Raw genomic sequence first — 26,648 nt, forward strand, 5'->3', positions numbered from 1 at the left:
GACATGGCCACCACAGCCCCCATTGTTGTCCACCACTCAACTCCCCATCAATAATTAGCACACTTACATGGGTTTTTATTGGCCTGTTGACTGACATCATGATGAATCTGAAATGGGCTTTCACTAGTGAAATGATTCAAGATATGCAGACTGGCTAAATGTATGTCAGACCCACTCCCGACCCTCCCGTGGACAGGGAAAAATAAGACATTTTCTCTAACTTACGTTACCAGGGATACATAGGCTGAGTCCCTACACAAACCTGACCTTTGGGATTCTACCCATCTGTTGCCAGCTAACAGTTGTCAGAATTCTGCCTCTGGAATCTTGGCCCTGGCAGTGGCCTTGAGCAGCACTTATAACAAGAGTCCCTAAAATGACAATACTGAGTCTTCCCCCACCACCTCCCTGAGGCTTCCTCCTCCTCCCTCAATCCTACAGTACAAATCATTTGACCTATTGTGTGTGTTTCTTAAATGTACTTGTTTCCTAATAATACTTAGTTCATAAATGTGTCTGGCAGATTTGGGTCCGAGACTTGCTTTCACTACACCTCTCAGTGAGGCAGTGAGACGGGAAGCTAACTCATCTCAAACTACTTCTTTGGCTCCTGTTCTCCACCATCAACAAAAGTAATTCTCCTTACTCGCATGAGCCTGGGTCAGTCTGGAGTGAACTCGCTTCTTCCTGCAGTTTGCAGAAAACTGCATTCGTGTGCTCTTTCCCACCCTTACCCTGATTTTCTGTTACGTTCCCTGGGGCTGTGGCCCAGGGTGAGAATGATCAAGGTTGCATCTGACATTTGTGGTTTTGATATTTTCCAGATACTTAAGAACAGTTGCCAGCAGCAGTCAGATGGGTGCTAGCCGTATAGACCTGATCCTCATGGAGTTCGCTGTCCCCTTTAGTGTATTTGTACCTATCAGACTGTGGACTGCAAACCACCTGATGTACGGCTGGTGTTCTCCAGCAGAGACTGAAGGCTGGTAAGCAGTTCTCATCGCAGAGCAGAAGAAACTTTTAAGTTCTCTGTAAGGGCAAGTCGAGGGGGCAGCAATTCTACCTTAAGCAAGAGGATAAGCCCCACAACCACAAGAAAAACAACTGGCTAACAGCAGGCAGGTAAAGTGATTTTAGGATAATTCACCAGATACACTTTGCTGCCCTTTATCCAGAAGAAGGTCCATAAAAATAGAGAAAACAGTAAACCATATTTAAATGAAGGCCCAGTTATTCCCCTTAAAAGGACTGAACATTCAGAAGGATTCAGAGTTTAAAATGTGAGTAATGCAAGGGGTGCCTGGGTGTCTCAGTCAGTTAAGCACAGGGCATGATCTCGCGGTCTGTGGGCTGAAGCCCCATGTCAGGCTCCCTGCTGACAGTGCAGAGCCTGCCTCAGATTCTGTCCTCTCTCTCCACCTCTCCCCAGCTTGCACTCTCTCCCTCTCAAAAATAAACATTTAAAAAAACCAAATGTCGGGGCACTTGAGTGGCTCAGTCAGTTAAGCATCTGACTGCGGCTCAGGTCAAGATCTCACAGTTTGTGGGTTCGAGCGCCGCATCCGGCTCTGTGCTGACAGCTCAGAGCCTGAGCCTGCTTTGGAGTCTGTGTCTCCCTCTCTGTCTGCCCCTCCCCCACTCGCACTCTGTTTCTCTCTCAAAAATAAATAATAAAACATTTAAAAAATAAATAAAAAATAAACAAATGTAAGGCAAAACTGAGTTAAACACAGCTGGACTAATAAATCCAACAGAAAACGTCTTAAGAGAAGCTACAGAAAAAAACTAAAATTTAAACAAAGGAATTCTCCAAAATCAGTCACTACACGAACTGGCCAAAGAGTATCTGGCCTGTTTCTGTCTGTCTGCAAAGGCAACCAGGACAAGTCACTTAAAGCCCAGTGTTAGAACATCTGGAGCACAGGATAATCTGCTTCCCAGCAACTTTTAATGAAAGTGTGCATCTAGCATGTGTTTAATCTGCAGCCCACCTAAGCCACAGGTGCCTACTGAGACAATGACATGGAGCTGCCATTCGAGGGAGGACACAGCAGAACTGCTATGACAGGAATCAGGGACTCAAGTTAACCCTTAGACCAGAGGGACTCGTCGTCCATGGCCTACAGGCCCACCACCATGGCACGCATGCAGACCACCCCCATCCCTCCAAACTTCGGGCCCCTGTCTTCATCTCGGGGTCCTCTCTCACCACCCCCTCCCCAGGCAACTTCTCTTCCATCCCACTGGGTTGGCATCATCTGTCTCCCATTCCAGATGTGCAGCACTTCTGGAGCAGGGACCACCCTTACCACCCTTTCCTTTTCTCTCCTGGCCCTCAGTGTGCACATGGACCTTTTCCAGGATGCAGGTGGAGAAGGCAGAGCCAAAAGATGGCCAAGCCCTACTGGGTGAGGGCAGCGGGTCAGGAAGTACCTTTGAAATCTAACTCGTATTTGTGCTTTCCAGCCTGGAACTTCAGAATGGCTGCCTGGGCATCAGACCCAGGTGCACAGTATGCCAGGTAGGCCTTCTCCAAATCGCTGCTGCAGACGGTGGTCACGGGGTGCTCCATGCCCTACAAGGGAAAAGCCAGACGCCTGGTAAAGCCAAGAACCTACAATGATGAGGAAAGCTGCTGGGTGCTACCCACACCACACTGCAGGCATGACCATGGTGCATATTTGTGTCATGGGGGAGGCAGGGGAGCTGGAAGAGAAGAGCCAGGGAGTAGGGGTGCGGCAGGAGAGGGAGGCACAGAAGAGAAGCCAGCACAAATGCCTCCAAAAGCTGCCCAGAAAATGAAAGGGAGTAAATGCAGATCCTGGCTAACCATACCAAGATAACCAGGATGGCAGCAAAATAAGACACAGCATTCATTCCTAACAGATGACACCTCCATTCAAGGGAAGGTGAACACCAACGCTGAATTCTCCAATCCGCATGAAGGGATGGCCTGAGCATGGCTGCCTCTTCTCTGCCCATTCTTGTACCCACCACCCTGCAGTCAGAGCTTAGTCTTCCTGTTTTCTTTTTCTGGGCCCTTGGAGAAGTTCTTCTGCTTTCAATCATCCATTTTGACCCCACAACTTCTATCCAACTACCTCCAAGCTATCTAAAATTTGGGGATGGACCAAGCTTGAATTTTGGCTCCTTCATAACTGTGACAAGTTATTTTAACCTCTCTGAACCTCCACTATCTCAACAGAACAGGAAGAAAACTTAAATCATACTCCTATCATGATTCCACAGTGCCATCCCATCCCCAAAGGACTAGGAAAATAATTAAAATAAGGCCTGCAAAGCACTTAGCACAGTGCCTGGAACAAAAAGTAAAGGTGCCACAGAAATATTAGGAGTGTATCTAGATACGTCAGTCTCAAGTTCAAAGAATCTGGTCTGCAGACAGACGTGGAGAGACCACTTAAGGTGGCCACTAACGTCAGAAGAATGGAGGTGTGGGCCGGACCCTGGGACACCCCAACATTCAAGAAGGAGGGTGGAAATAAGAAGCCCATGAAGGAGACTAAGGAGGAATGAGACAGGAGGGTGAGGAGGGAGCGGGCAAAGGCTGCAAATGCCACAAGATTTGGCACCTGGGCCCATGGCCATTTGCCAGTTTCTATGGCACAGTAAGGGCTGTGTCCGGCAAGGTCCCATGTCCTGCCAGCGCTCCATGAAAGGTGGCTAGATGAACAAGTAACAGGAACACAAGTTAGATCCTGGAAAATGAAGGAATGAACAGGGGTCTTTACTTCCATGTAGAGATGAATGGGTTGTTCAGGCCCAAAAGGGTGAGAACAACTGTAGAGGTTTTAGATCAAGGCAAAGCAGATCACAGGAAAGGGTGCTAACTCAAAAGGTCTATCAACATGAGCAGCTTGTTGAGAATGATCCAAAAAGGATACAGGTCAGGGTAAAGCATCCTGGAGCCCAACACCTCAGGGACATTGAGTTTAACGCAGGAAAATTCAGTGGGCCTGGACAGTAACACCTTTATACACAAGATTAGGTTATGGATTGCACTATGCCACCTCCTTTGCTGTAAAAGATATGCTGAAGTCTTAACTCTAGTACCTCAAAACTTGACTTTATTTGGAAACAGAGTCACTGCAGATGTAGTTAGTTAAGATGAGATCATACTGGAGTAGGGTGAGCCCCTAATCCACATAACCTATGTCCTTATAAGAGAACGGCCACGTGACGACAAAGCAGAGACTGGACTGAAGAACCTACAGACCAGGGAAGCCACCAGAAGCTAGGAGGAGGCAAGTATGATTCCCTACAAGCTTTAAAGGGAACATGGCCCTGCTGACACCTTGATTTCGATTTCCAGCATCCAGCTGTGACACAGTAAGTCACTGCTGTTCTAAGCCACCCAGCTTGTGGTACTTTGTTATGGCAGCCTTAGGAAATTAATATAGGGTGGAGGTAATTTGGACTGAAATTTGGCTGTACCTCCTGAGCTTGGGCAGAAAAGAACCTAGCTTTCTGAATCAAAAGAAAATGGTCCTAAACTGGCAATTAGCAGAAAACTAAGAAAGAAATCCAAATACAGGATGACACCAGAAGTGTATGGGAAAGAAGAGCTGGAGTTGACAGGTCACCCTATGAGGCGATTCAGCCAATGGTACCAAATGAGACCGCACAACCAATAACCACTGAATTCACACACGTGCATCTGCGCCCCACCATCACGTAGCACATCTATGATACCCAAATACAGGTCATTCCTAGAGATTCTCAATGTTCTAAGTGAAGTTATACACTCTGACTATACAGAGTAAATGAAGAACAGCATAGAGAAAAAAAAGGTAAAGCCCTGAGTGTGGGTTGTTTGGAGGAAGAAGGCCCCCACTTCCTAAAGTTGTGATAATGCAGTTTGCCAAGTCACCTAGGGAATCCTACTTTTTCACGGGATGCCCTTAGGGTCTCATGTCATCTCATTCAGCTCCCCGAGAAGGGGGACACACCACAAAGCAAAAACGTGAGAGGTAGTCACATTTGCTAAGTGCTTTTCACCTGCCATGAGTTCCTTCATCAGGTCACCAGAGAAGTTCCATTCATGGAACATAACCAGCCCCTCATTCTATCCCCCTCCTCGATACCAGGCATGGCCTCTCCCCTCCTGCTCCCGACCAAACCAAGAGCAATGTTGGGGAGCCTCCCTGAACATATCTCCATGGCAAGGAAGGAGAGGGAGATGTGTGGGAAAGAGGGCAGACAGAATAGCCAATGAGGAAAGGCTGGCCCTGCAAGAAATGGAGAAGTGTATGAGGGCTAAAGCAAGGCTACTGCTGAGAGTGACCATGTCCAACTCCGCAGTGGCCGTGGGGCAGCAATTACTCTGTCCTTCAACCCACCAACATCTATGACCTGAGAACTTGCAGGGTACAGGCAGAGTCCTCCACACAGGGCACATGTGTGGCAAAAGAGAACTCCCTGCTCTCATGGAGCTCTCAATTACAGGGTTCCCAGAGAAAAAGATATCCTAGGTGTAAGTCAAAATTAGAAACTAAAGCTTTAATACAGCCTTATAAAACCCAGAAGAGTACAAATGTCTATCAGACCACGTATCCCAATTTTCATTTCGGAAAGCTGTTCCTATAGAAATGGTGACCTCCCTATACTTGCACTCTACAGGCACCCAGAGGGTTCCCTTTAATGTGATCCAGCCATGAACATCTTCAAATAATTGACAGCAACAGTTATGAGATCCAGATTCCAAACCAATACCTGAAATAAATCAATTTTCTTACACTTGCCCACGTTCTATGAAGTTGCTGCTACAGAGAAGTCAGAAGCTAGTTTCAAAGGGCCTTAAAGTTTATTCTGCAGCTACACAAGTCTCCTATACACACAGACACTTGCTTTGGAGCTATCTGTTCAACAGTTAAGGGAGGCATCTTTCTATCCCATGTAACAAAACCAATGAAGAAATGTCCTCTCACTATAATGTACACTAGGCCATGTTCTCATGAGGCCAACAGATACCTAATCATACAGAAGAACTCCCAACTAGCTAGTTTTATCATAATTCTCCCCAAGCAAGTGAGTCACAGAAGGATTTGGGGCTCTTCGTCTCTATCAAGGACTCCCCAGAACAATCCTTGTGCTCATGTCTGAAATGGCTCCTCCATCGGGGGCCCTCAGGAGAAAACACCTGCCCTCTTTCCATGACACTTACTTGTCTTCCATACTCCTGCCAAGAACCAAACTCATCAGTCCAGTACCAAACCCAGTCAGTGGTGAGGATGAAGTGTGGAGGTTTAGTAACCGAGGAGGCTGTGGAGAGGCGGCGGGCTGGGGCAGCACCAAACATCATGGAGTCAAAGTCTAGACAGTCAAAGTGAAAGTTGCTGGCTGACTCAGCACAGAGGATCCTGCAAAGGAAGTGAGAGGTAAACTGAAAATTCCACCAGTCAAGCGAACACTCAGGTGCTACCTGTGGTCTTCTAGATGCTCAGCTGGTAGATGTGAACATCAGTGTGACACGTACCTTAGGGGGAAAAAATGTTTCCAAGTGGGGGGAGGGGAGTACAAGTTGGTTCTTATAAAAAAAATTTTTAATTAAATCAATAAATCTCTGCAAGATTGATAAGAAAAAAAGAATATTGGAAATATAAAAGGTAAAAATTAAAAATGTCATAGACACTAAAAAAGGTATTATAAGCAAGTCTATGACAATTAGTTTAGCAATAAATAAAATGAACAAACTCCTGGAAAAAATCATTAAGTTTACCAAAATTGACTCAAGAAAAATAGAAAACCTGACTGGTTAGCAGTTTAAAATCTTCCCACAAATTAAACATTAGGCCTAGATATTCTTATAGACACATGGTCATTCAGGAAAAAAATTATTCTAACTTTACATAAATTTTTTCAGAGAACAGAAAAGAAACCATCCCAATCTCATCTTCATGAGGGTAGACACTTAAGATAACAACCAGATCAAGACAATATGAAAAAATTATAGACCAATCTTACTCAAATATGAATGTAAATATCTTAAGTACTGGCCATCCAAATTCAGCATTGTGTGTGAGTTGAGTATGTGTGTGTCTGTGGGTGGGGGGGGAGGGGAGAGAGAGAGGAAGAGAGAAGAGAGAGGGAGTGGGAGAGAAAGGGAGAGAGAGAGAGGGAGAGAGGGGGGGCAGAGGGGGAGAGAGGGAGGAATAAAAAAGGATGAAATTAAAATGCTATTCACAAATATTAATGTCTAGATAGATTATCTAGAATATATAGGTAACTATACAGATAATTCAAACATTACCAAGAGAGTCCTCTGAGTTCAGATACCTTAGTAAAGTTGCAGATACAACAGCTGACAAAAATCAATTGCATTTCTATACATCAGCACAGAGAAAAATTTTTTTTTACTGGGGATGTAACGTGTAACATGACGACTACAGTTAATGCTATACGGTATATTTAAAAGTTGGTAGGAGAATAAACTCAAAGTTCTCATTGTCAGGAAAAAAACTGTTTAGTAACTATATGAAGTGATGGATGTTAACTTATCCAGATAATCATTTTGCAATATACACGTATGTCAAGTCATTATGCCGCACACCTTAAACTTCTAGTGTTGAAAGTCAATTGCATCTCAGCACAACTGGAAAAAAAACTAAATCTCTAACAAATGATATCCAAGACCCTAATGGAGAAGTTATTAAAACCACTGAAAGATATTTTAAAAGATTTGAATAATCACATGCTATCATGTATATGAATAGAAAAATCTCAGCATCATTATGGTGTCAGTTCCCCAGAAATGCCAAGTCAATGCAATATTAATTTCAAAACTCACAACAGAGCTTTTTGTGAAAACCAATGACATTTTTAAGTTTCTAGGGGCGCCTGGGTGGCTCAGAAAGCTAAGCATCCGACTTCGGCTCAGGTCAAGATCTCACGGTTTTTGAGCTCGAGCCCCGCGCTGGGCTGTGTGCGGACAACTCAGAGCCTGGACCCTGCTTCGGATTCTGTGTCTCCTCTCTCTGCCCTTTCCCAATTGTTCTCGGTCTCTCAAAAATAAATAAATGTAAAAAAAAATTTTTTTTAATTTCTGAAGAGGAGCAAAAGACCAAGGGCCCTGGCAATTCAAAGAAAGAGAAGACAGGGATTTGCCTTACCGGATGCCAACACTTAAAGCTCCACTAGGTTAAGACAGTGTGGCACTGAAGCAGAGACAGACCGACCAGTGAACGACAAGAACAGAGGACCAGTGGGTGTATTCGCTGATCCAGTGCCTGACACAGGTGGCACTTAGAAACAGGTGCAGAGCTGGCCTACTTAAACAAGTGATATTTGGCACACCAGCCTGAAAATAAGCTATAAAATGTGTTAACACTGCCAAATTGGGCTCAGTTTTGATAGGTTTAAAAATAACTGCTAGAAATGGATGATGGGAATGGCTGTACAACAATGTGAATGCAACGCATGCCACTGAACCTACACTTAAAAATGGTTAAGATGGGGCACCTGCATGGCTCAGTCAGTTGAGTGTTTTCCTCTTGGTTTCAGCTCAGGTCATGACCCTGGGGTCACGGGATATGGCCCCATGCCGGGCTCTGCACTACGTGTGGAGCCTACTTAGGATTCTCTCTCTTTCCCTCTCCCCACTTCTCTCTCAAAAATAAGAATAAAAATAATGAGAAGAATAAGAAAAATAAAAAATAAATAAAAATAAAGGGGTGCCTGGGTGGCTCAGTTGATTACGTATCTGACTTTGGCTCTGGTCGTGGTCTCAAGGTTTGTGAGACTGAGCCCCATATTGGGCTCTGCGCTGAAGGTGTGAAGCCTGCTTAAGATTCTCTCTCTCTGCCCCTCCCGTGTTCTTTAAATAAATAAAATAAAATAAAATAAAATAAAATAAAATAAAATAAAATAAAATAAAATAAAATAAAATAAAATAAATAAAAATAAACGGTTAAGATGGCAAATTTTATGTTACGTATATATTACCACAATTTTATATTTTTTTAATTAAATATATTTTTAAAAAGTAGTTTTGCCAAAACCGGTGATTCATCTGCGTAAGAATGAAACTGGACCCGTATTTCACCACCTGCAGGGTAAAGATTAAACAGTCCTTAAAACGTGAAGATTTTTTAAAGAAAATTCAGAAAAATTTCCTTACAGTCCTGGGATAGGTAAAGATTTCTTATGACTCAAAAAGTAAAAGCCATAAAGGAAAAGATGGATAAATACTTATCTATATTAAAACATACCATAAGCTGACAGGAAGAATTTATCTTCAACGCACATTTAATATCCAGAAATTTAAAGAATTCCTAAAACTAAATAAATAACTGAACACACAACCTTCCCCTTCAACAAAACAGCCAAACTACAAGAACAGACATTTCCCAGCAGAGGAAGCTCAAGTGGCCAATAAACAGGTGAAGAGACACATTACCTCATTAGGACCCAGAGACCTGCAAACGCAGCTGCCACGTGCCACTTTAAATCCCCAGGCTGCGAAACGTTCAGATGCGAACAATACCAAACGCTGGGGGCACGGTCACCACAGACCGAACGGGTGTGGAAAGTGGCACGACCATTTAGCACCACCGGGCAGAGCTGAAGAGGGAGCCAGCCTACCTCCCAGAACTCTCATCCCCAAACGTCAGGCCTACAGAAGCCCGCTCGCACGCGCACCAGGAGACAAGCAGAGACTCGAGCACAAAGCACCGAGAGAAAGACACCAGACGTGGTGGTAGAGCGTGTGCTCCATTCAGACAGGGTTCAAGAACAGGCAAGACTAACCTGTGGTGACAGATGTCCAAACAATAGTGGCCTGGGGGCGGGCACTGATGGGAAGGGGACAGGAGGGGACTTTCTACGGCGATGAAAATGATCTCTATTTGGATGAGAGTGTTACATGAGCGCATGCATTCATCAAGACTCACTGAACTACACGATTAATATCTGTGCACTTCCCTATGTGTAAATTCTGCCTCAGAAAAAGAGAGAGAGGGGAGGAGTCAGCCAATGCATCTTCCCAAGGGGAACCATTTGTTCCACATACTTCCCCAGCAGCAATTTGCACACAATTGCACTCTTCGCACAAATTTATTTTTTCCACCTTAAAAAGAGTGGGCTTAAATTCTCTTCATGGCAACATATTTTAGCAAGTTCAATCCAAGATATGGTGAAGTATTTGAAAATAAGGCTCCCCGGACTTCCCTATTCATTCTGAATCAACTAAGTGAAAATACTGGGACACACACAGAAAAATTAAAAAGTTAAAGGCTGAATAGTAAACAGCAGTTCAGCTGCATGACATTACATGCAAAGGCTAAAATTTCACAAATGACTGCTTCTCGCTTTTCTGCATTAATCAATGTGGATATATGTATGCAATCAATCCCAGCAGCAAGTAATTCAAAACTTATCTGGTACCACCAGTTCCTTTCCCCATAGCTCCTCCCTGAAGGAGATAAAGGCACCAATCCACAGTTTGAACAGTAACTTCCAATTTCCAGCCCAAGCTGTTTATTGGGGGGTGTGTGTGTGTGTGTGTGTGTGTGTGTGTGTGTGATCAAACCTAAACTCTGTTGTGTCTAAACTTCCCACACTGCACACAAAAGCCCAGTCACAAAGCAGACACCAGTAATGTATTTCATACCTGTCTTTTCTGGGATTGCTATATGCCTCTTCAATAAGCTCCATTTTGTCCAAATCCTTCCATTTGCCTCTGTCCAAGAACTGCCATCGATATGGCAAATGGAAATGAACTTTATTGCACTTATCTAAAATAAAAATATTAGGAAGTAAGACATCTTGGCAATACATAGCATGACCCAGGCCCATGGTTCTCAATGGGGGTGGTGATGCCCACTGACCTGGGAACATTTTGGAGATCTGTGGGGGCATTATTTTTAGTGCAGTCATACCTGAGCATCTAAATACTGAAATACTGTGTATTTTATTATACGCACTTCCGTTTTACATCTCCCCTTTTAATAGGGCGTTACATCAATTTTTAAAAATACGTATGTTGGCAGGTAACATTACATTTGAATTTCATCTCATGAGCAAAGCAGCTGACCATGAAAAGGTCAATCAGACCGCGGGAGGCAGTGTGATCACCCATTATCACTCTATATGTAGCATGTGGACAGGTAGCAGTCACACTAAAAACTGAACCAGATTCATCTCTACTAGAAACCCATCCAAACCCCGATACATCTGACCACAGGCAGGTCAGCAGTGTGGTTCCAGCCTGCTTTGATCTTCTGGCTGCTAACATACTCACCACCTCGACACATCCCCGCATCATCCCTGAAGGTATTTATATACACTGCCCTGCCCCTGCCAAAACACACAAAATGGCCCAGGTCTACAGTTTCAAGCCAGGTGCTCCCCCTACATCTTCCCTGTGCACCCTGGGACCTCTGTCACTCCTAGCACATTCTGCCTGCCTCGCCTTGGCTCATGCCAGCCCCTCACCTGCAATGCACCTGACACTTTGGTTACTTTTCAATATCCTATATGAAATTCTGGTACATCCCCACCGAGGAAAGGCACACTGGAAAGAAAAGCAGCAGCAATCTCTTTGCACTCTGACACAGACCTACTTCCAAGGTATATGTTATTAGGTAGAATGATACACAAAAACATGCAGAACGCCTCTACTTGGGTAAAAAGGTAGAAAAGAAAAATGAGAAATACTCTAAATACACATACATACACATATTATTCCTTGCAGAGGGGAAGTTGGTAGCCAGGGACAAAGTTATGAGGAAAGACTTGTGTTGTTTTCTTTTGAAGTTTGAACCACAAGAATATATTCCAAAAAATTAAATGTCTGGTTAAGTGGGAAAAGATACAAAACAGTGTGCACAGTGCACCTATGTGAGAAGGAAACTGATCAGACATATATACTTGTGTACATATAAAATCTTCATGGAAGGATAGTCAAGGAACTGGTAATAATGACTGCTTCCAGAGGGGATCTGGGTGCTAGAAAAAAGAGGTGTGAGGGAGGCATTTCTTACTGGCTGTCCTTTGTATGTTTTTAACTCATATGTCAAAATATTAACAATGAAGCATGGCTAATTTGACACTTGAAAAAAATTAAAACTTTCTAAAATTGTATGCAGGCTTTTCAGACATATCTCAATGCCACTTCCTTCCCACAGGATCTACAAAAGTTACCTTGGTCCAGAAGGACCATGGAGGAAGGTGGGCAGGCTGCCTGAAGGTGTCAAAGGCTAGGCCTGATGCCAGGCAGACAGGACAGACAAGAGCACCCAGCCAAGACTCAGGGCACAAGAGACACCTCAACCCAGGAAATCCCCTCCAAGTTCACCAAGGCTGGATTCAGCCACTCTGGGGACTCAGGACATCCTGACTTGTCCAGAGTTACAGCGTGGACAGCTCATACCAAGCCAAGAGACCTCTTGGACTCTACCAGGGATATGCACAATACAGTAATAATGAAGGGCTCAACCTGGATAGGTAAGAGCACAGCTATGGTCCAGAGGTCATAACCACGTAAGATTTCCTGTTCCCTCCCTGAAGGGCACGAAGGGAATGATCAGAGTGAGGAGCATTCAGTCACTGCACCTATATACCTCGGCTCAGGTGAGTCCTGGACAGCCTGAAAACTCTCTCCTTAAGAAGATCCCCTTCAAGGAAGGCACACCACCTACCACCCTCCAGGCTGACACTTCCTTGGGAAGGACACAGGGGCACAGGGAAGGCTCTGTGGTCAAAAGACTGCAGGCCCAGGCTTCCAACTCTTAATGTAAGCTCAACGTGAAGACCACATCACTCAAGCCTAAGAAAAGAAGGTGCCATACAGGCCACTGCAGCCACAGTGGCTGGTTAAAGTGGAGTCCCAGTTGATGAGTCCCCTTCTCTGCCACATCTTCTCTGGTCCACCTGTCCCCTTTCTCGATTTCCTCTCCCTCCTTCTAACGTTCCCCTCTTGTTGTGGCATTCTAGAATCTAGGCCTTCTGGAAGGTAAGTCGCAAAAACAAATTAATTTGGCAAAGTACCACATCCATATCCCCTCTCTCCCTACATCACTTGAAATGATAGACCAGAGAGAAGAACAAATTGAAAAATGCTGGAAAAACAGTAATCAGTGCTATCAAAAGACCAAAATTATTGAAGAATCCCTAAGAATATGAAGGACACAGAATGAAACTGAGAGAGATAAAGAGAGAGAAACCCCTGCAAGATATGAAGAGATCTACCATGGAAAGGGGAAATACTGGGGAGAGTGGCCTAACAAACTCAGAGTTACACGTAATGAAAGGCAAGAAAGACACCTTGCCACTCACAATGAGACTAAATGGGACCCACCAGAGCAGGAACTCCCTCTGTGCGTTGCTTGTGCCCAGCAACCTTGCTATTTGTCCCACAGAACATGTGACTGTGAACGTAAGTGCTGGAGAGAGACAAGCATGTAAGAGGGCCATCAAAGCTCCCACCCCATTCCAAGGATACACACTAGCAGCCCAAGCCACCGCACAAAATGTACTGCCCCTTCCCCATTAAGCCTCAATCAGAATCCACATCACCAGCAGACACTGAATTCTGGAGTAGGTAACCACAAGTCACCCCACATGTGAGGAAGACTAACACAGACAGGAAGCTAACTCACACAGAAGAGCCAATACCAGGGCACCTGGGTGGCTCAGTCAGTTAAGCATCAGACTTGTGATTTTGGCTCAGGTCAAGGTCTCATGGTTCATGAGATCAAGCCCCACATCAGGCCTTTTGCCGTCACCACAGAGCTTGCTTAAGATTCTCTCTCTGCCCCTCTCCTGTTCATGCTCACTCACTCTCTCAAAGTAAATAAATAAATAAATAAATATTAAAAAAAAAAAACCAATACCCAAGAAATAATTATTAGAGTATATAGATTAACAGCTAGACCTCAATTTGTAAAAGTGAAACCGATAAAACTAGGGGAAAAAAACATGGCGCCATTTTCAGAGGCTTGGAACAGGCAAAGATTTTTGAGACACAAGAAAACTATAAAACAAAAAAATACTAAAATCCTCACTGATATTAAAACTTTTATTCCTCAAGGGGCACCTGTGTGGCTGAGTCAGTTAAGTGTTTGACTCTCGATTTCGGCTCAGGTCACGATCTAACCATCATGGGATCGAGCCCGTGTCAGACTGTGATGAGTGTGGAATCTGCTTAAGATTTTCCCTCTCTCTCTCTCTTCCTCCCCCATCCCTCCCCTGCTCGCGTGCTCTCTCCCACCATCTAAAACAAAAACAAAACAACTTTTATTCCTCAAAAAAAACACCATAAGGAAAATGAACATTTGTAACTGACAAATCACTAAATTCTACTCCTAAAACCAATATTATGCTATATGTTAAGTAGTTAGAATTTAAGTAAAATTTTGAAAAAAAGAAAAAAATGAACATAAAACCACAGACTGGGAGAATTTATTTTCAATACCTACATCTCACAACCACTTGTATAAATAATACACCAAATCCTCACAACTCAATAATGAGAGATCAAACCATCCAATTAAAGAATGGGCAAAACAAGGGGGCATCTGGGTGGCTCAGTCAGTTAAGCATCAACCCTTGATTTCAGCTCAGGTCAAGATCTCAAGGTTCTTGAGTCTTAACCCTGCACTGTGCTGACACTGCAGAGCCAGCCTGGATTCTGTGTCTCCTCTCTCTCTGCCCGTTCCCTACTCACGCTTTCTTTCATAATAAATAAGCTTTTTACAAGTCACAAAAGACTATGTATTATATGATTCCGTTTACATGAAATAACCAAACAAATCCATAGAGACAGAATGTAAACCTGTAGTTGCCAGGAGCTGGGGTGCAGGAAGAATGGGTACAGGATTTCTTCGAGGATCATGAAATGTCCTAAATATTAACTGCAATGATGGCTGCACAATTCTGTAACTATAGTAAAAACTATTAAATGGGTAAATTGTATGGTATGTGCATTACACTCAATACCTCAATCAAGCTGTCATAAAAAAAAATCAGAAAATTTAAACAGATACTTCATTGAAGATATACAAATGGCCAGTGAGTACATGAGCAGAAACGTTCAGGGCGCCTGGGTGGCTCAGTCGGTTGAGCAACTGACTTCGGCTCAGGTCATGATCTCACAGTTTGTGGGTTTGAGCCCCATGTCAGGCTCTGTGCTGAAAGCTCAGAGCCTGGAGCCTGCTTTGGACTCTGAGTCTCCCTCTTCCTCTCTGCCCCACTCCCACTCACGGTCTCTCTCAAAAATAAAAACATTAAAAAAAAATGTTAAAAATCATTATCATCAGGGAAATGCAAATTAGAACCACAATGAAATATCACTACTCATTAATTACAATGGCTAAAGTTTAAAAGACTGGCAATACCAAGTGTTAACAAAAACGCAGAGCATCAAACTCTCATACATTGTTGGTGGGAAGGTATACCCACCAGTTTCTTATAAAGTTAAACACACACTTATATACGTTCCAGTAATTTCACATCTAGGTCTTTACTCAAAAGAAGCGAAAACAGGGGCGCCTGGGTGGCTCAGTCAGTTAAGCATCCAACTTCAGCTCAGGTCATGATCTCACAGTTAAGCATCCAACTTCAGCTCAGGTCATGATCTCACAGTTCATGAGTTCGAGCCCTGCATCGGGCACCGTGCTGTCAGCTCGGAGCCGGGAGCCTGCTTCAGATTCTGTGTCTCCCTCTCTCTCTCTCTGCCCCTCTCCCGCTCACACTCTGTCTCTCAAAAATAAACCTCAAAAATAAAATTTAAGTGAAAACATACACCCACATTGAACTTGCACATAAATATTTATAAAAGTTTTATTTGTAAAAGCCAAAAACTTGCAACACCTCAAATGTTCATCAACATATGAATTGATAAATTGTATTCAATCCATCCAACAGAATACAACTCAGCAATAAAAAGGAGCAAACTACTGATTTGCCAGCATGGACAAATCACAAAAACATGCTGAGTGAGAGAAGACAGGTACAGTAGAATACATGCTGTATGATTCCATTTATATGAATTTCTAGAAAGGGCAAATCTACAGTGACAAAATGCAGATCAGAGACTGTGTGAGGTCAGGAAATTGGGGGGATGAGGATTCACTACAACAGGACAAAGGGACCCTTTTAGAATAAGGCAACTCTTCCATTACCCCAATTATTATTACCAAAACTCAGTGTATACTTAAAATTTTTAAATACTTAAAATGTTACTGTGTGTAAATTATATCTCACTAAAATTGACTTTAAACACATACATGCATATAGGATACATATTTCTTGAGCTAGCATTCCATTTCCAGGAATCTAGCTATGGAAATACCTATGTGTACTCAGATGCTCAATGGAACATCACTCTTACTGGACACTACAGTTGTTTTTCAAAATAAGGTAGACACACACATACCAATGTAGAAAGAAATCTTCAAGACACAATGTTAAGTGAAGGAAGCAGGTTAAATAATACCTATCACATGTTCCCATCTGTTGAAAAACATGCGAAACAAGTATCATAACCACACGGCACGTGTTTACCTTTGGGAAGGGCTGAAGGAGGACTTCAGACTTTACTCTGTATTATTGGACTCTTTCACAAAGTGAAAGTATTCCTGAATTGCTTGGGTGGCTTTTAAAGACTGAAAACAAAACAAGAAGTTTGGTGGTGGTTTTTTAAGAGCAGTCACCGAATTTGAGAAGGAAGCTTTCTTCAGTCAAAACCCAGGACAGCAATAAGAAGAAAACAAAGCTTTAGTAAATACAGACAAACACGTACACACAAGAATTGCTACTTGTGATAAAAGAGGGACCATGGAGAGAAGGGGCACCTGGGTGGCTCAGTCAGTTCAACGTCTGACTCTTGGTTTCGGCTCAGGTCATGATCTCACGGTTCATGAGTTCCAGCCCTGCATCAGGCTCTGCTGAGAGTGTGGAGCCTGCTTGGGATCTGTCTCCCTCTCTCTCTGCCCCTTGTTCCCCAGCTTGCTCGCTCTCAAAAAACAAACATTAAAAAATTTTTTAAATTAAAAAAAAGAGGGACCATGGAGAGAAACCCCCAACTTAAGTTCTTATTCCCCAAGAGAACACACAGGCATCTCCTCCTCAGGGAGGGCCTTCCGGGTTTCTGAAGCATTTCTAAGTGTACAACCTCCCTTTATAAGGGACACTTATATTTGTTTCCACTAGACGGGGCATCTGTGCAGGTCTGTGACCTCATGCTAAGGTGATCAAGGGTCAACACTTGACACTGAATGAACCAGTTACGTTCCCCAAAACTCATCTACAGTCTGATTTCAAGAAACTCAATTCCTACCATCCTCGACTCCCCAACAAAATCGCTTCAGAACTGGTTTGGCAAAGTGCCACACCAGCCCATCATGAAGAAGGCCCCAACCCTCTCCGGATGGGGGAGAGGCCCTGAGGGGTGGTCTTAGGGCAGAACTCTCGAAACACACAGCAGCTATTCCACCTGCAAGCGGATGAAGGGGATTCCTCTGACTTACCTTGAAAGCTACAACTTTTCCGGATGTGGTACAAGCAGATCTGATCATTCTCCTCCTGGTTAGCACTGTTTGGGGATACACAACCTGAACTATCTCTTCTTTCTACAAGGAAACACCACAGAGATGTATCAGCATCCACCAAAGCTTCCAGTGTGGAGTCAGAGTAGTTCAAGATACAAAGGACAGAAAAGAGCATTCACTTCCCTGCATAAGGCAAAAGTAGGCGAGGTAATCTCACAAACTCCTATGATGTTCGAGATAAAATGACCCTCAGACATACAAGTGGACCCCCTCTCTGCTTTTTAGGGGAGGAGCCAGGGAACCCAAAGCCACACAGTTGCTTGCCAAATCCAGGACACCATGGAGAGGCTCTTTTTTCTCAGCTCTATGCTCCCAATCTTAATATGAAACCTCCTTAATAACTTCACATTAATTGCAAGAATTTTAATTTAAAACAGGCATGGAGTTGATTTCAGAGTTTATCTTTACTAGTGCTCCAATGAGACTTTACTTAACAATTACATTTACCACCGCACCCACCTACCATAATACAAGAAAACAAAACCCATTCGCAAACCCTCTCTATTCAGTATCGCCTGTTAATTACGTTACTCTTTTCCTTTTTCTTTTTATGGGCCCTTCAGACATCCACAGGGTGGGCCTCAAAACCCACACCTTTGGGGCCTTGGAAATAACCTCCCTTGCTCCCCAAGGACAAGTATCCTTCCCTCCCTTTCTAAGGCCATAATCCAATTGACACTCTTAAAAATCTATTTAAAGTAAAACCTGTCTACATCTAGCTTCCTACTATTGAAAGAAATTAACCCAAAATAACGGAAGAAAATGTAACGAAAACACATATATGGCAAGGACAATTTTTAAATATCAAATATCAAAATCAAGTAAGATTAGACGTTGGGGTGCCTGAGTGGCTCAGTCAGTTAAGCGTCCAACTTCAGTTCGGGTCATGATCTCACAATTTATGGATTCGAGCCCCATGTGTGCTGACACCTCAGAGCCTGGAGCCTGCTTTGGATTCTGTGACTCCCTCTCTCTCTGCCCCTTCCCTCATGCTCTGTCTCCAAAATAAACAAACATTTAAAAAAAAATTTAAAAGATTAGAGTGTTAAGTGTGTTTGCTGGTAGTCCTAGCAACACCTAGAACTGATATTTTAGGAAGTGGTCTATTAAAAATCCTAAATGCCACTATAGTTAACAAATTCCTTTATTAAAAAAAAAAAAAGTATACTAGCATGCTCAATCACTCACCAAATGCCTGCATGCCCACTATGGACCAGGCACTGTCTAGGTGCTGAAGACGAGCAGTGAACAAAGAAAATTTACAGGGACTAAAAAATCCCATTTATTCATGCCAAGAAGAGAGCTGAAATTAAAATATGCTTCCTTCACGGTAGATCAGACCTGTGGGGAATTCATTCAGTCAACCTCAAATGGCATTTGTCTTGCTTGTTCACGGCTAGGATTCCAAGTCATCTTTACAACACCCACTGGTGAAGGAATCACCAACTGACTTTACTAAAAGCAGCAGTGACTTGCCCAAAGTCATACATTCCATTAATGGCCAGCTGGAATCTACGGGCCCCAGCCCAGGGCCTTACCAGAAGTGGCCTGTGGGCCTGGAGGAGGAGGGTGCCCTCTGCTGGAGGTGGAGCTCCTATTCTTGATGTCGTGAGCATTTCTGTATATGGAAGGCAGCCTGTTCACCAGATTGGAGTTCATGCCCAACTTCTCCAGTTTCTCCAGATTCTCAGAATTAGAGATATCATGAGATCTCTTACAGCCAGTGCCAAACTTGCATTCACCCTGTAAGAAATACTGGCAGATATGGAGTTTGATACACTGCTTTTGAAAGGAACAAGAGCCGTAGGGTCCATCTCCTTTGTTGTAATGAAGGCAGATCTGTTGACAGAAAAGGAATAAAAACACCAGCTTAGGAAGGTCTCACAGGACACCACCCCACTACTGACCAGTCCACGGTCAGAAGAATTTCCTCCAGAGATCTGGCCAAAGCTGTGATTCCGTCATCCACACAAGCCACACAGCTCTGAGAACATCCTCCACTCTAGATGGACCACTGCTAACATATGCCCTTGGATAAAACGGGAACTGGGTGGACAGCAATGAGCAGAACAAGCCTTTCCACTGGGAAAATCCAAAGAACTTCCAGCTGATCAGAGCTGCTCCCTTCCCAGGAGACAATTCAACATAACTCACATAGCAGGAGGCTAACAACCCATATACTCCACCTACACCCTTCCCCCACTGACTCACCAACTCTCCCTAAGCCAGGCTTCTATCTCCCTTCTTTCTGAAATTCAAGGTCAAAGAGGCTCTGAGCGTTTAAAGCATCTTAGAGAAGGCCAAATACAGCCCTTTCATTTCTCAAGAGCAAAGTGAAACTCAGAGAAGTTCACCGGCTTGTCCTAGTTCACTGCCAGCTATCTACATCTGGCACACGCAATGTCTGTTGAACTGCGTTGTTGGTAAAGCTGGGACCTAAACCTGAATCAACTGCTCCTTCTCTACATTCCAAATTCCTAGAGACGAGAACCAGGCTAGAGACCACCAAGGGCCTACCCACTCAATTCATAGGCATTACACTGAACAAGAGATAGAAAAGCAGCAGAGGGCTGCAGAACCCAGACTTAGATACGCAGGGACCCCACTCGGGACAGAAGCCCCAAGGGAAAAGGCTAGAAGAGGCTGGGCCCTAACCTTGATTTTGCCACTTACAAGACACCTGACCTTAAACAAGTCACTCACCAGCTCTGAATTTCAGCTTTTGATCCCTAAAATGGGAATAATGCTACCTCCATCATTGGGTTATTATGAGGATTAAATGGGAAATATACAAAGTGGCCGAGACAATGCCTTGGAACATAGTGGGTGCGCGATTCATGGTGGTGGCCCCAACTGTTCATCTGATAAGGGGACTAGCCTGAGAGCAGAAGACCTGGCAGGAAAGCTGCACTGGATCTGAGTTTATGGTCACAGTTCCCGTTTGCTGGCACTGTGCTCTAAAAACAACCTGCATACCCAGGAAGACAAGAGGCTACACACTCCAGACTGGTCACCTTCGGATTCATTTTCTTATACCACTGACAAGTTGCTCACTCCAAAACATTAATGTCCACTCTCCAAACACAACCCCCCACCCCAAGTCCTTCCTGTGATACCAAAGGCTGCGTGGATCAGTCTCTACTCACCCATTTCTCCTTCTCTCCTTTCCCAACCTAAATCTAAGCTGTGCTCACCTACATGCTGTCCCCCGACCGTGCCAGGTTCTGTCCTCTGTGCCCCCCTTCTTCCCAGACCTTCATCCTTCATTCACCCTTCAGCATTCAGAGCAGGCACCGCCTACCCCAGGATGCCTTCCCAAGTGCCCCAACTGCCTGAGGCCAGAGTGCTCACTTCTATCGCAGCACCTAAAATAGCACCTTACAATCACACACTGATTTGTCTGTCTCACCCAGTAAACTTGCCTCCTGGAAGGGCAGAACAGGGTCTTTTATCTCCTTATCGGCAGTGCCTGACCCGTAGTGGTTATTCAATAAAGGTTAGCTGAATCAACAGTAATTTTCAAAAGGCAAGAGAAAAGTTACTATCTATTACGTAGCAGTCACTAAGCCACAAAGCACCGTTCTCAAATAAGTGGTTTTAACTGAGTAATATGGAAGCATTTTCATTAAACCAGGTCAATCTAATCTCTGTAGCCTTATCCCAGAGAAGTGCCAGAACATCCCATAAACCTGTGCTGGCCACAGGAACACACCACTCGGATCTGCTGCAGAGGACCACTTACTCAGCTCAGCTGCTGCCCTCGGGAGCCACTACCTGATTCACACAGAGACCATGCTCCCACGGGCTGCTCCTAGCCAACAATGAGCTACTTTAGCTCAGAACTTCGTAATGGCCAAGCAGCAGCTTTCTTAGAACTGTGCTCCAGTCAGGGTCTCCTCCTACCCGGTCTCCTTCCTTCCCCCTCTCTTGCAACATCACTGTCCAAAGGCTCCCCACCTCCTTCTGCTCCCTCTCCACTAGATCTCTTACACTTCTAATCCCATCTTGGCGTCTGCTTCTTGGAGGGCCCAAGATAGTACACGGCCATTACAGGGAGGTTCGGTTAGCATCTGAAATGCATTATGAGCATCTGAAATGCACATCAACTAAAGGTCAAAATTCCCTGGGTGCAACTGATTTAGTAGAGAGCTCATCACCTGCCTGTCAGCATCTCTGAAAAATTTCCTCACAGAACTCCTGGGTTTGGCAATAACACGTGGTTCCAAGTCCTGCTAGACAGAGAGGGGCAGGCTGGAGTCTCTTATCCCCTCATCCCCATGTAAGGAACATCCCGTTGCAGCCACTGGCCAAACAGACTCCCCCAGTCTCATGGAAGCCCTGAAAAGGAGATACCGGCCCAAATGACACAGAAGGAAAGGAGGCCTCTAGACAGGGCAAGGTTGGCCCAAGGTCACCTAAAAATCAGGAGAGCCAGGAATTCAATCCAGGTCTCCTTCAAGTAGATCCCTGTGGTCACTCTGGGGTCCTTGGCTCCTCTTCTGCCACAAGATTTCCTATCTTCCGACCTCTGGCTTCTCCCCCATCACTTGCATACATACACACCCCCTCCTGGAACTCACCTCTGGCAAAAGCCAGGGGTCATTCTGAAACAAAAGCTGGCAGAGCTCACTGTAGCTGAGGTGGTCAACACCGTGAGTTCTCAGCACACTCAGGTTGTGATCTGTCGTCAAGCTGTGACTGTTTCTACAGTTCTTCCTGCAAAGAAGCAGAGCTGGTGTCACGGTTCAACTGCGCCTCCCCGAAATTCTTAGGCTGAAGTTCTAACCCCCAGTGACTGTATTTGGAGATAGTTTATAAAGAGGTTGTTGGGCTGGGGGGTGGGGGCCTAGTCCAATCCAACTGATGTCTTTATAAGAAGAGAAAATTAAGATACAGATGCACACTTGTGAGAACATGGGTAAAAGACAGCCATCTGCAAACCAAGGAGAGAGGGCTCAGAAAGAAATCAACCCTGCCAACACTTTGATCTCAGACTTCCTGCCTTGAGAATTGTGAGAAGTTTCTGTTTAAGCCCCCAGCCTGTGGCACTTTGTTATGGCAGCCCTATAGCAAACTAATAAAGCTAGTAAAATCAGTCTCGAAGATAATTTTTCAGGCATCATTCTTGACATTGCTTAGGAGCATCAGAAAAAAACCCACATGTCTATGCGATGAAAAAATGTAATGCTTATTCACAAAGGAAAAGGCATTACCTTGCAAGCTCGAGGGCCTAGGACAGCACTCCTCATCAATATCTGGTAAGAATGACAGTGCCATCCCCCAAAGAAGAGTTGCAGTACGACAGACAATGAGCACTTAGCAGACACTTGAACACTGGCTGAATAAATGAGCGTGGACACCTACGGTTATAGGTATGTGCACAGATACACTCACACCCTGAGGCTCAGACCTCTTCTCTGCTCTCCTCCTCCGTTCTTTCCATTAACAAGCCCCGGCTGAACATTCACTGTGAGCCACGTACTGGCACCACGCCCTGATGATCCAAACACTTCAAATGATTTCCCAGGTCACCAGGACCCGGAAGAGTCAGGCAAATATCATTTGCTTTACTCAGACTCTGCCAAACCTCACGTGTTTATTGTGAGCATCTCAAAAGAAAACCCAACCCGTGACTGACTCCCCCAAACCTGCACCTTTCACAAGCTCCCCCAGCTCAGTAAAAGACCACTTCCCTCCTTCACTGCACAGACTGACAACCTTGGAGTCACCCAGACTCTTCCCCTTCTCTCCTCTAGCAGAAGTAACAGATATGGAGAGGACTCTAAAATGGCATGGTCAGCTGTGCTGAGAGTAAGTCTATGCAGACGGGAAGGGCACCTGAGCCTGACAGAAGCACTCAAGGGACAGTGCCTAAAAGGTGTAAAGCCTGGGCCAAATATTTAGGTTGAGGAACCAGGCAAGAAGAGGAAAACATTCTAGGCAAACTTGGTGCCGCCAGAACCAAATATAGCTAATAATTAGAATAATGACGGCAGCAATAGCTACTAAGACTTGAGCATTTATCACAAACCAGGGATTTCCTGAGGTTTTATCAGTTAAGTCATTCAGTCCTCAACAAGTCTATGAGGTAGGTGATATTATCCTCATTCTGCAGATGAGGGAACGGAGACACTGATACAAAGTCACCTGCCCAAGATCGTGCAGCTAGCAGGGAGCGCAGCCAGCTTGAAACAAGGCAGGCTGGTCTTGGGGCTGCGCTCTTAACCACGATGCTTACTGCTCCTCAGCAAAGGATGGAAGTCAGGGACCTGGGACCCTTCCCGGCTGTGACCAGTGGGCAAAAGCAGGAGCCATGATCTATTTACCCCATCATTAGACCCACCCATCCACCATTTATTACGTCCACCTTCTTCTCCAGCTACTGCTCCTCCTTCTCCCCTGAAGTGACCCATCCACACCAGTCCCTGGGGGCCCAGTTTGCCCAAAGTTCCACCGTCAGCCTCCACCTCAGACCTGACCCGCTCCTGGGGCTGCAGCCCTAGCACACACGGACCCGTAAACTCCCACGCCAGCACCTGGGACCCTGGCCACGCTCTCCCAGGCTGCAGACTTGGAGAGCTGCTCCTGGACACACTTCTGCTCTCTCCGCCAATAAGAAAGCAAAGTAAGAATCATCCCTCGGTCAACAAGGAAAAAAGAAATGTAGGAGTCATCCCTCAGTCAACAATAAGATAACAGCCATCACCTCTCCCCCATCCTGTCCCCACACTCTCACCAACTCCCCATCTCGCTCTAATTTCTCACACACACACACACCCCTCTTAAGGTCTTAAACTGGGGGTTGGAATATTCTAATCTAGGTATTTCTCAACAGCTGCTTCCCAGGGGCCACGTTTCCCAGCTCCCCGCCTCCCTTGCAGCTAGACATGATGGGGGTCATGAGACATCCTGTGGTCCAGGGGACAGATGGAAAACTGTCCACCGCTTCCAGACCTGGGAAAACCTCCCCCCAACCCTCCCCTGTCCATCTTCTCCACCTGCTCCCCGGAATCCGACACCCAGAATGGCCTAAAGAGCCATGGGCCAAGGAGACAGAGTCTAGGTCAGTCGGCCTGGGTCCCTGAATGACTGCATGGATCAAGACCACTACCTCATGCTGTCTAGCGGACCTGACGGGAGCAAGAAAGAAGTGAAGCCAGAAAAAAAAAAAAAAAGAAAGAAAGGAAGGAAGGAAGGAAGGAAGGAAGGAAGGGAGGGAGGGAGGAAAGAAAGAAAGAGAGAGAGAGAGAGGGAGGGAGGGAGGGAAGAAAGAAAGAAAGAAAGAAAGAAAGAAAGAAAGAAAGAAAGAAAGAAAGAAAGAAAGAAAAGAAGGAAAGGGGAAAGAAAAGGAAATAAGGAAAAACGAATTCTTCTACATAAGCGGACTAGCTTCTCAACAGGGGCACGCATTTTCTTCCCAGGGCCACGGAGGCCACTGCCGGCTTGTAAAGCAAGCGAGCAAAAGCTGAAACAGGCTTTCGAAGATTCCTTCGCTGCCGGGCAGAGAAAGCCCTCGGCTGTGGGGCCCCTCAAAGGTCGCCCTGGAGACCGGGCGTCGGGGGGGGGTGGGGCTCCGGAAGCCAGATGCGGCTTTTTCTCGCGGAGAATCTTCCACCCCACCCCACCCCACCCCCCCCCCCCCGCCACACCCGGGCTGTCGCAGCGGGTACCGCGCTCCAAGTCCCTCTCTGACACTGCAGGAGCCTTGGGGACACCGCTTCACCCTGAGTCCCTTGCATGGCACCCGGTATTCAGCAGGTGCTCGATAAATGTTCGCTGTAGAGAATTAAGGGTGGGGAGAGGCCAGGGAACGGACGCCCCCCGGTCTCCCCAGACTCTAGGAGGGGCCCAGGGCGGGCTGGGAGAGAGCAGGGTCCCCCGGCCCCGCCGTCGGGCTCCGGGCGCGGCGCTTACCCGGCCCTCATGAACTTGCAGGCCCCGTAGACCAAGAACTTGCAGAGGTGCAGCTGAGCGCACAGCCCCACGCAGCCCGGCTTGGGGCTCTGGTACGCGCGGCACAGGCGCAGCGCCGAGACGGCCACCACGACGCGCTGCGCGGAGGCCGCCGCGCCGCCCGCCCTCGCTGCCACCGCGAAGCGGCCGCGGTCCCGCAGCAGCCGCTCCAGCGCGTCGTTGCCGACGCCCTCCCGCAAGCGGCGCCGCAGCTCCTCCAGCTCCAAGGCGCCCCCGGCCGCGCACAGCACCTGGGTCACCTCGCCGAGGACGCCAGCCTGCGCCATGGCCGCGGCAGGGGCGCGCTGCCCGTCGGAGAGCTGCTGGCGGGACGCGGGCGGCGGCCGGCGCGGACTGGGCGGGCGGCTCCCGCGGGGCTCAGACGCCAGCTGGAACCGAAAGCGAAAGCGAAAGCTCCCGGGGGCCCGGAAAAACGGAACCTGTGCCGCCTCACCACGCCCACCGGCCCGCAGCTGAGGGGGCTCGCCGCCTTCCGGCCTCAGGGCTCCCAGCTGTGCGCGGCCGCCGGGCCCCGCGGCCCGCTCCCCCGCTCCGTCGGCAGCCGGGGGGCCCCGGAAAGCGGCTCTCCGGCGCTCCAGAGAGAAGCAGCCTCGTCCTTCGGGGAAGCGCCTCGCGGCTCTCGAAGCGCCTTCGCCTGGTGGACGGGGGCGGAGACGCCCGGGCCGTGCGCAGCCGCTCCCCGAAGCCCCGAGCATTTGGAAAGCGCGCGGCCGCCGGCCCCGGGAGCTCTCCGCTCGGGCGTTGGCCGAGCAAACGGGGACGCCGCCCACCTGGCGACCGAGCCCCTCAGCCCGACTGCTCCCGACGGCGCCGGGCCGTAGCCTACACCACGTGACCGCGATCACGCCGACCCGCCGCGCGGCTCGGGCGCTACTTTCTCTTGGAGCCGGGGCGATCCGCGCCGTTCTGGGCGGCGCTCCCGCCGTTCTAAGCTCCGAAGCGTCTGTCCCGTGCGAAAGCAAAGCCATTTCCCCTCAGCCCTGCTCAATGATACAGTGACCGAGCGCTTAGAGACCGCTCGGAGTCCCGGCACACTCCCGGGGTGGGGGGGCGGATGGAAAGGTGAACTGTTGGCGCCCTTTGGCAAAGTAGTCCCTGAGCCGCTAG

At 46.5% G+C, this 26,648-nt stretch overlaps 1 protein-coding gene across 1 annotated transcript in view; it reads right to left on the reverse strand.

Moving 5' to 3' along the window:
- PARP12 (poly(ADP-ribose) polymerase family member 12) overlaps positions 1-25,963 on the reverse strand; it is a 38,430-nt gene extending 12,467 nt beyond the window's left edge. The window contains exons 1-7 of the mRNA XM_042973546.1: positions 25,482-25,963; positions 22,148-22,283; positions 19,106-19,406; positions 17,487-17,588; positions 10,628-10,751; positions 6,185-6,380; positions 2,434-2,575 (exon numbers count right to left, since the gene is read on the reverse strand). Of these exons, the coding sequence (XP_042829480.1) occupies positions 2,434-2,575; positions 6,185-6,380; positions 10,628-10,751; positions 17,487-17,588; positions 19,106-19,406; positions 22,148-22,283; positions 25,482-25,807 (1,327 nt within the window). The 5' untranslated portion in view covers positions 25,808-25,963. The remainder of the gene's footprint in view (positions 1-2,433; positions 2,576-6,184; positions 6,381-10,627; positions 10,752-17,486; positions 17,589-19,105; positions 19,407-22,147; positions 22,284-25,481) is intronic.
- Positions 25,964-26,648: the final 685 nt, after the last annotated feature.

The sequence above is a fragment of the Panthera tigris genome, chromosome A2 (genome assembly GCF_018350195.1).
Source record: "Panthera tigris isolate Pti1 chromosome A2, P.tigris_Pti1_mat1.1, whole genome shotgun sequence".
NCBI classification, from domain to species: Eukaryota; Metazoa; Chordata; class Mammalia; order Carnivora; family Felidae; genus Panthera; species Panthera tigris.